This window comes from Montipora capricornis, chromosome 2 (assembly GCF_036669925.1).
Source record: "Montipora capricornis isolate CH-2021 chromosome 2, ASM3666992v2, whole genome shotgun sequence".
NCBI classification, from domain to species: Eukaryota; Metazoa; Cnidaria; class Anthozoa; order Scleractinia; family Acroporidae; genus Montipora; species Montipora capricornis.
Genome location: NC_090884.1, coordinates 55,119,662 through 55,129,661, shown reverse-complemented (window position 1 = coordinate 55,129,661; position 10,000 = coordinate 55,119,662). Strand labels below are relative to the sequence as shown.

The 10,000-nt window shown below is 37.6% G+C and overlaps 1 protein-coding gene and 1 long non-coding RNA gene across 2 annotated transcripts in view; one reads left to right on the top strand and one right to left on the bottom strand.

Annotated features, from left to right (window-relative positions):
* Positions 1-6,461, top strand: part of LOC138027907 (uncharacterized) — an 8,786-nt gene extending 2,325 nt beyond the window's left edge. Inside the window, exon 3 of the long non-coding RNA XR_011127540.1 lies at positions 6,329-6,461. This is a non-coding gene — a long non-coding RNA (uncharacterized lncRNA). The remainder of the gene's footprint in view (positions 1-6,328) is intronic.
* LOC138027824 (G-protein-signaling modulator 2-like) overlaps positions 1-9,340 on the bottom strand; it is a 30,821-nt gene extending 21,481 nt beyond the window's left edge. The window contains exons 1-6 of the mRNA XM_068875443.1: positions 8,657-9,340; positions 5,873-6,015; positions 4,763-4,886; positions 3,314-3,429; positions 2,347-2,398; positions 882-985 (exon numbers count right to left, since the gene is read on the bottom strand). Coding sequence (XP_068731544.1) covers positions 882-985; positions 2,347-2,398; positions 3,314-3,429; positions 4,763-4,886; positions 5,873-6,015; positions 8,657-9,019 — 902 coding nt within the window. The 5' untranslated portion in view covers positions 9,020-9,340. The remainder of the gene's footprint in view (positions 1-881; positions 986-2,346; positions 2,399-3,313; positions 3,430-4,762; positions 4,887-5,872; positions 6,016-8,656) is intronic.
* Positions 9,341-10,000: the final 660 nt, after the last annotated feature.

The window sequence follows — 10,000 nt, the reverse complement described above, 5'->3', positions numbered from 1 at the left end:
GAACGTACCATGAAGTGTGTGTGATACTACGTGAAATTGAGAAGGTTAATTTAAAAAACACGTAACAGTATTATTGCTATCTCCAACGTAAAGTAAGAGCCTGAAAGTCGAAACAAACACAGGGATCGTTCAAAATAAAAGATAATCATAAATGCAAATAAATGATTATTTACACAACGTCTGAAGTTTTCTGATTTTTTGGTGCACCAGTATTTTAAGCTGTGCTCCTAAAATTTTTAGCTGTGCGCCTAAAATTTTGGCAGTGCGCCTAGAAATTTACCCCTGGTAGCACAAGTGCTCCCAAAGCCAGAAATAAACTTTGAGCCCTGTTGCCGGTAACTTTCTAGCATATGTGACTTAGATGACGCGCCGATTCAAGAAGGTAGATTTAAAGTGCGGGCTACAGATGAAAGAGAGAGATGATCCCCGCAATTACCTGGACAATTTAAGGAAATTTGCAGGTGTCTAGAAGAGACAATTGCTTAACTTGCCCAGATAAAAGTGCGAGGGACCATCTCTGTCTTTCGAAGGTAGATTTAAAAACAAACAAACAAACAAACGACATGAAGGATGCCTGGTGGGTTGTGGGTTTATAGCTTGATCCATCAACAGGTTTGATGATTCTGAACCACAAGAAGAAAATGACTTTTGATTGGCCCAGCAAATTTCCAGAGTTGGGTCAACAATCGCCCTTTTTTCATCTTGAATTATTGACTTTAAGGCAATATCTCTCAAATTAATTAAGTCAATATCCTCATATTTACATGATCCTGAATCTCTTTTCTGTGACACAATAAATCATTCTTTGATTGAACTGGTCGTTGACATTCATCGCTACTCTCTCTCGATTTTTCTTATCAAAGCAATTTGCACATACATACCTATCTCCAAGCTCCTGTGCAATAACCAAATGCTTAGTGTGAAAGTCCACTGCCTGTTCATAATCTCTCAATAACGTAAATGTGTTCCCTAAGCTGTAGCATGCCTGCAGCAAAAAACAGGTAGCAGTATAAGCTTCAAATGTTTTTCAGGTTGGAAGTAAAAATCTATTCAATCGAAATGTTTTGGAAATACCGACTCATTGACCACAAAATTGACTACTTAGGAAGGTGGTATATCTAAAGGTTACCGCATCGGTTTTGTGCATGTATTTGCGCAGGGTTCAAATATCGCTACAACCAACTGGACTGCATTTTGTCTTACAGGGACCAGGCCCTGATTCAACTCTTTGTAAAAAGCTAACTGGCTGCTTCCAGCTATGTTTGAGTTTTTGATCATGTTGGGTTTTAGTTTCAATTGTCACTTGGTTCTGATTATCAAAGTGTTGTGCATTGAACTACAGCTTGACAGCCACCTGCACTTCCGTTATAAATAATGCACTGATACTTTACAAAGATACAATTGCATCAGGTTTTCTTCCTGCCTGCCTCAGGGAACGAGAAAGCAAACGAATTATGGGGTTAGTTTGTAAAGTCTGGAAACTTTGGTGTTGCATTGGTGAGGATTGAAACATGAAATAATTAATAATTAAGAATAATTAATAATTAATGATAATTTTTAATAATTAATGAATTGAAAAGGCAAATTAACCACTGCAAGAAAGATTTTTGACCTAAGAAAGCAAATTATCCCTCTACCATCCAGCTCTATGCAACTTTTGAACTTGAAAGGCTGAAAACAACAAGCTAAAGTGCATTTGCTTTACACTCTACTTGTGAAATTTTAAGCTTTTATTTTGAGCAGAAGACTGTTTAATTTTGGAGTCATTTTTGTATTTAAAGGTCAGCCATTACTACGTTTAAAATCTTTAGAGGCTAGATAGAGGAAAAGGTGACATCAGAGACTCAACTAAGAATTCAATTTGTGTTTACACAGTAATTGATTACGTTATGCAAAGCGAATGGATGGTGTTTTGCATATTTAATCAGCTGTAGACATTCGCACATATTGCACGGAGTCTTTGGCGTCCCGGCCTTTGGAGCCTACCAGTCAGTTAAGAGCATGAGTAATGGCAGACCATCAGTCTTCCGCTCGCCAATAAAGCCTAAAATTTCATTTTCAAAATTTGACGAAAAGAGGAGAGGTCATTTTTTGATCACAGTAGCACTTTAATAGACCTTTTTGCGTATACGGCAGCCATTTTGATTTCTATTGTTTCAGAAGACATTACGGGATGGCTCAGGGGGCAAATTAATATGTATTTGCCCCCTGGGCATCCCATAATAGCTATTCGAAACAATAGAAATTAAAATGACCGCCGTATCTGTAAAAAGGTCTATTATTATAATTATATTCAAAAGTAGGTCTTCAGCAGTTTCTATTACAAATGTACTGCATATACTGTACCTGCGCTTCAATAGCCCTGTCTCCCAGTTCACGAGATATGGTAAGAGTTCTCCTGCAAAGAAAGACATGACTGTGTGTAATGTATATGAAATTGTCTGTTTTTTTCTAATTCTGCAAGTGGAGCTAATAAGTCAACCTCAGCTTGGGGAAATGATTTTGTGTAGTACCAGAACTTTTCGCAACAAATTTCACTTTTTGAACCGAAGCAAACAAAAAAATAATAACTATGTATAGTTAACCTTCCAATAATTACTGGTTTGGATGTTTTGCCAATGAGCTATAACTAAAACATCCTGCCAAAATGACACATTTTGACAATTTCATTCACAGCAGAAAAGAAAGACAAATTCCCACTTAAATCCCAGCTCCAACAAGTCTTCTCTGACTCAGTAGTAAAGCATCTGAATTAGTAATTATAATTTACTTTTACATTACAATTATTCCATGAGCGCGCGTTGGACATGAGACGGTAAATAGCCAACAAGGTGTGTAGGGCTGAGTTGGCTATAACCAGTCTCACATCCAACAAGCACAAATGGAATAATATTATTATTGTTTTATTAAGTTTTCATTAAATTCTGAAGGCTTGGACACTTGGAAGTTAAGTAAATCATTTTCCAGCTTGGCGACACTTGACACAATCAGTTTCCATATTAGGTCAAAGGGTATATGACCTGATAACGAAAATTGAATGAACCAATCACTATATCCGAGGTTGAAAATTTAATAATAATCATCACTTGAAAGTCATATGTTTGACTCCTTCAAGGTGCAATCAGAATTATTCTCCCAAGTCAACATCCCAAAAACATTTAAATTAAAATAATTATTATTGATATATCATCTTATGTACTACGCTTGCATCATTATCACTGCCTCCACCACATTTTAAATTTGCCTGAGAATACTGAGACAAACCAAACTTGCTCATTTTGAACGTGGTAGATGGGATTTAAACAGATCTCACTTGTAATAATCTGCTGCAGTCTCGAACTCTCCCAGAAAAACATGGGCATTTCCGAGATTGCTACAGGCTCGTCTTTCTGCTGGCTTGTCATTGAATTCTTCAGCAATAGCTAACCTCTGCAAGAAATAACTTCATTACTTTAATAAGGGCCTGTTAAGTTTAAAGAGAAGGAGGCAGGGTGGTGTAACTGGTCAGTGCTTTGAACTTCTAACCGCAGGGTTTCAGGTTTTAGATCAGTCACTATGCTGTTTCCTCAGACAAGAAACTTTGCTCCAAACTGCTCTATTGACCCAGGTTGATAAATGGGTACCAAGTACCATAAAATGCATGTATAAGCCGCATCTTTGCGCCGAAATATTGGGCTCAAAATCGTGGATGTGGCTTGTATACGAGACCATTCCTTTCAGAGGAAGTAAACTGGATGGTATTGGGTCACAAATAACACTTAAAACCTTCAGTATATAAAAATATTCTTTGACGGATCACGTCAACACTGATCTCTGCACTGAGAAAATACCCCGCTTTTTGGGAGAACTCACAAGGCAAATGGCCAACTATTTTGTTCCCCTTCATTACTTGCGTGGCGTGTTTGTCCATGGGGTTTAGTGACATGTTTTTCTCCGATCGATGGCTTCCCAAAATTCCTCTGTAAATAGCTGCGTGGTTACAACGCAAACATTTTGTATCATTCTCTGTGCTTTATTTGCGCTCAAATTTCATCTTTTTTTTATTTAAACTTTGGGCTTTAATAATGAAGACAATTAAGTGTTGTCAGTCCCAAGAATTACAGAAATCAATTAAAGATACTGTAAGCTTTTAAAGGGTATTTTAAAGTCAGCTCCTGGCAAGTGTGAGCCGCCATTGATTTATGTACCTTACTAAATTAAAGGGCATTTCCATTCCAACAAAAATAACTTTATACCATAGAAAGTTATGTTTACAATCCAAATGGTTTGAATTTTTTTCAAAGAAAGCACTTGTACCCGAGATAAATGTTCAAATTTCACAATGACTTGACTGTCTTTGTTTTCAAATTTTCTGGGTGCCACCACCTTGAATGATAAATTGTGGACAAAAGCTCTTGATGTCAAAACAACAAGGCAACCATAACATTTTACATCTATTCAAGATGGAAGCACCCACAGGAGATTTGAAAGTAAGAATTTGAGTGTCCGCATGGGAGACTAGACCAGTCTGAGTAGGTAGTTATTTAATAACATGTAGTCTCATTGATCAGAACTCCAATTAGAAGATTCTTTCCAAGTCGAACACTCCCAAGGAATTATGTGCAATTCAAACTGACAACCTCCCACAAGAAAGACCAGTGCACTCTCAATTGAGCCAACTGGTCTGCGGTCTGAATCCACAGGCCACCTCACCTCTTTATCCAGAAGATTCCCAAAATAGGTACAAAACTATGATCTTAGTACACCTATACACTTTGCATACCTCTTCATGGAACATAATGGCCAGTTCAAAATTTCCTAAAAGGTAGTGGGTATTGCCAAGATTGCCGCAAGCTCTTCCCTGGGCTGCTCTGTCCCCAAGCTCTTTAACAATTGCAAGATTTGCTCTGAGAATGAAATAAGATGCAAAAGTAAAGCTAGTTAACATCAAGCAATATGCCAGATTATCCCTTTGGTATCCTGAAAAGCTCCAACAAAAGTTGTCCTAGAACGATGATGACAATGCAATACACTGTACCTGTGAATATCAGTAAAACTATATAGCCAGGCAAGACAACTATAATAATTACAAAAACTATGAAGGGATTTTGGCCAGCAGCTGTTTCAACCTTTGACACGAGAAGGCTACTGCTATGTCAACATCATTAAAAATGATTACAACAGAAAACAATGCATTTAACGAACAAAAACATATTACTCTGGATGTGGGTTTTACATTTTGATATGTTTCTTAGTCAGTCTCTTTCTTGTAAACAGCAAGGTGAAATGACCAAATTTCCCCTAAATTTCCAAGCTAGATACTACATAACTCGCAGCCTAAGCACCTTGGTATAACCACAAAATGATTGTGATAACTTAGTTGTCAGATGGCATTTACCGGCAGTAGTCGCTCATAACTCTTTTCAAAACCCAACTTGTCAGCCCAAGAACACCAGGCCTCAGTTGCTCAAAAGGTGGATAACGCTATCCAGCAGATAAATCACTATCCAGCTGATAAACACTAGCAAAAATCAATTGAGTTATCCATTGGATAGTGATTTATCCAGTGGATAGTGCTATCCACCCTTCAAACAACTGGGGCCTAACCTTTAAATTCCAGTCAGCTGCTCATAAACAATTTGGGTTGTAACAACAGTACTATTAATTTCGATTTGCCCTCAAAAATTGCAAATTACCTAATCCTTCAATCATCTTTCTGCACAGATGGACCCTTTAATGACAGATGTACAAACACTGAAAACCCATCCATCTAATTCATTTTGTTTGAAAATGCATCTTTTGAAAAAAATAAAAGTAAGCGAAAGGAAAATGAAGACATGGAAATGCTTTTCTGGGATGGAGCCAATTTTCTAAATTTCACCTAAATACTTACTCATAGAATTCAATAGCTCTTTCGAGAGCAGAGCGCACTTCTTCAGGAAATTCCCCAGGATCCTGGTGAAAGTTACGTCCAAAATGCTTCCCTTTGGCATGATAAACATTTCCCAGATTATACAAAGCTCTAGCCTCACCAATCTGAAGCAAAATAGACATAAAAAAAAGAACTAAGAGGTATTTGACAAACCAAAAGAACCACAAGATTGAGTGGTAGTCAAAAATTAGAGGCAAAATGGGAAAGTTTAACCCATTGACTCCTGGGGGTTCCCCATTGACGAGTAAAATCGTCTGGCATTAGACAGAGTAAAATACTAAGTCTGGCTGGTTTCGGCAGGTTTGGACGTCAAAGGGTTAAAGCATTTTTGTGTACTGAGTGCAAAAGCACCTAAAGTAAATTGCATAATTTATTACACTCAACACAAATTCAACGCATTTATCTCCAAATTTTCAGGACTAATTCAAAATGGTCCCCCAGCAAGAATTTCCAAAATCTTGGTAAGACTGACAAAAGGATGGTCTGATCACCAGAGGTTACAGAGCAAACCGTTGGGTACTGCCGTTACTAACGACAATAATGTTACTAAGTTACATCACCTAAGTTGCAAATTTGTCTTTAAATGTTTTGCTGATGCCTTACTTTGAAAAGGTATTAAAATATAAATTATAGTTAAATAAAACCTTCTTTTAGTATGGGTCTATGGTGTTGTGGACTATCTTTCTTTCATTTCAGACAAGGAATCTTAACTTAAGGGGAACTCTGGTGGTCCATTGTTCTGTATTTTCATTTTTGCTGGGACCTTTTTATTGGAGAAAATGTCCCAGTTGCATTTCCCCATGGTCCCTATCCAATAAATTTCCATGATAATTTGAGGTCCTGTCTGTTGTTTGAAAAAAAAACCCTAAGAATGTCTCATAACTGAAAGTAAGAAGTGTTTCTCTCAAAGTTAGTTTCTAAAGGGAAAAAAGACCTATTTCCCCTCTCACGCATTTGAATACTGCATCATTAATTTTCATTGAACAAAAAGAAAAATAGTAAGTGATAAGTTGGACAGTAAATAAATTTGCTGATAATTAAGATGCTAAAACAAAAGTAAATTTCTTAAATTTGCCTACGCCTTATGAAATGCCACGCTTGCCTTTGACCGAGTCAACCTAAAAATAGTGGGCTTAGTATTTGATAAGCTATATCTGTGAAATCTGTTAGCAATAAAAAAATGGCTGATTTAAAAAAAGCCAAGAATCTTTTTCAGAATGAAAATTAACAATGGCGTGTTAAACATGTTAAAGGAAACGTGAGCAAATATATAAAACAAAGCTGTCACAGTAATTAGCTGTAATAAAGCTGCATAAGGAGCGAATTTATTTTGTGAGTTAGCATTACCAAAACTATTCAAATTTTTAAAAGTAATATTTAAGATGACCCAGAAAATAATTATTACATTCTTGCAAATAAATAACTGTGAAACTGTCATCCAACCGTGAAAACCGAGTTTTTGGCAATCCTACGAGAGGAATCCACTCAAAGACTAAACAAAAGATGCAATTAAGGCTACCAAGGAATTTTTTTTAGGAAAGATGAAACCACTATGTCGTGAGTCCATCAGACCCCGGGAGAACTGTCAAAGATACATCATTATTTCTAGATCTCAAATCTACATATTTTCGTAACTAAAGGTAAACAAAAGCGGAAAACATGACTAAATTCACATCAAAGCTTACATCATGCAACTAGACGATTAGAGAACTCTAACCCTGCGTTTCCTCCAAAAAATAAAAGGTTTTAATTTGTAATGTTTTTATTTTTGTAAAGGTAAAATGCTTCCCGTACGAAACTGTTTGATTTCATTGATGTCATCGACATTAAAGTACACTTTCGAACTGTGCAACGAAAACATTTACTCAGAAAAAGTCTAATGCCTCGATATTCTTATCAGGAAATTAAAAACAGCAAACCATGCAATCAGTTTTGGATCAGCTGCTACATCACCCATTTCATTCACTTGGTCTGACAAGCCAAATAATTTACTCTTTTTGTCTAATTTGCCCATATCACTGTACTATGTGATGAAAGCGGTATTTCCTTCTCCAGAGAATAGTGGGGATAACAATTCGCTGTTGAACCAATACGAATCAAACTATCTCATCTTTAATACTGGAATCCCTATTTCTCCATAGAACCACCAGATTTATTCAAACCACTTCAACTAATTATCGAACGAAAAAAAGAACTTGAAAAGCGCAATGGCAAAATCTTCGCCGGCTAGCTCCCAAAATACTCTCGGCTCCTGTATTGGCATATTCGACTATTTTCAACTTTGATAAAAACGATACTGAAGTGGAGAGATCGACGAAATCGTTAATTATTTGGACACTAATTAGAACGCGCTTACAATTCGTCTTAATCAGTTACTCGACACGCACACGGCTTAAATATTTTAACCTTTTGGCGCTACATACCCTGTATACAAAAACCGCAAACTGTTAATCGATTGGTAAAATGTAGACACAAAAATGACGCGTTAAATACCCAGAGGTTACAAATAGAGAAGCCGTTTTATTTCGAAACAATGAAAACGACGAGTAAATTATCCTAATTTCAGTAACTTCTGAATTTTCTAGCAACGTTGACCTTAGACTGTATTGTCACGTTTGAACAAATGAACGATATAGCTAGATCTTTGTCTGATATGTGAAAAAAGTAGAATTTACATCAAGATTACGGGTTATTAATTTCTCGGAAAGAATTTCAATAGTAACCAACTTTTAGGAAACTTCTTACCTTATCTCCGAGCTCGCGAGAGATATCAAGATGCCGCGTGCAGCAAACTATTGCCTCGTCAAACTTTCCCAAAACCTTCAATGTATTCCCAAGATTTCCGCTGGCTTTGGCCTCGCCGACCTTGTCTCCAAGAGTTCTGGCCAACGTTAAATCATGCCTGTGGAATTCCAAAGCCTTCTCGTATTCTTGAAGATAAAAGTAAGCATTTCCTAATTGGCTGTAAACCGCACTCAATGTTTTCAAATCCTCGGTCCCGACTTGTACAGCCGCTTCAAAGAAGCTTACTCCGGCTCGGCAATCGCCAGCCTTGCAAAGTCTCTCCCCTTCGAGCGCAAGCTCCATGCAAGAAGCTTGTACCGCCATTGATCGATCCTTCTCAGAGCGAAACGAACACAGATTCCTAGTCTATGGTTGTGTTTGTCAAGGACGCCGTGGTGCGGTAAGATCGATTCTTGTCTCCGTGAATTAAAGTTATAAACGGAGCACACAGCTGTGGCTTTTTATATTGCCCATTTAACTGGTCAGGGACAATCCTACGCCGACAACGATTTTAAATGCCACGAAGCGCTGAGAAGACCCAAATCCAGTGACTTGTGACCACTTGTCACAGATTGAATCTCCAGTACAATAGTATGTCACTGCATCACTACTACAAAACCGTCTCAAGGACCATCCATTGCTCATTTCGAAAATACACACTCGCTCCAGTTTCCTCTCATGGCATCCCCCTCGAGGACATACTCACGGGGTCTGGGCTCTATTTTATGTTACCATTTTGGGGTCGTAATTCACGAATATATGCAAATGCATTAAAAGAAAGAGTCGGATACTTCTCATGTACACTAAACGAAACTGTCTACTTTAGAAACAGCTATCTACACTGTCTACAATGGGAACAGTTATCTACACTGTCTACAGTAGGAACAATTATCTACGCTGTCTACAATTGGAACAGCTATCTACACTGTCTACAATGGGAACAGCTATCGACACTATCTACAATGGGAACAGCTATCTACAGTGTCTACAGTAGGAACGCTATCTACACTGTCTACAGTAGGAACAGCTATCTACACTGTCTCCAATGGGAACAGCTATCTACACTGTCTACAATAGGAACAGCTATCTACACTGTCTACAGTAGGAACAGCTATCTATAGTGTCTACAGTAGCAACAACTATCTACACTGTCTACAGTAGGAACAGCTATCTACAGTGTCTACAATGGGAACAGCTATCTACAGTGTCTACAATGGGAACAGCTCTCTACACTGTCTACAATGGGAACAGCTATCTACTCTGTCTACAGTAGGAACAGCTACCTATAGTGTCTACAAGTAGAAA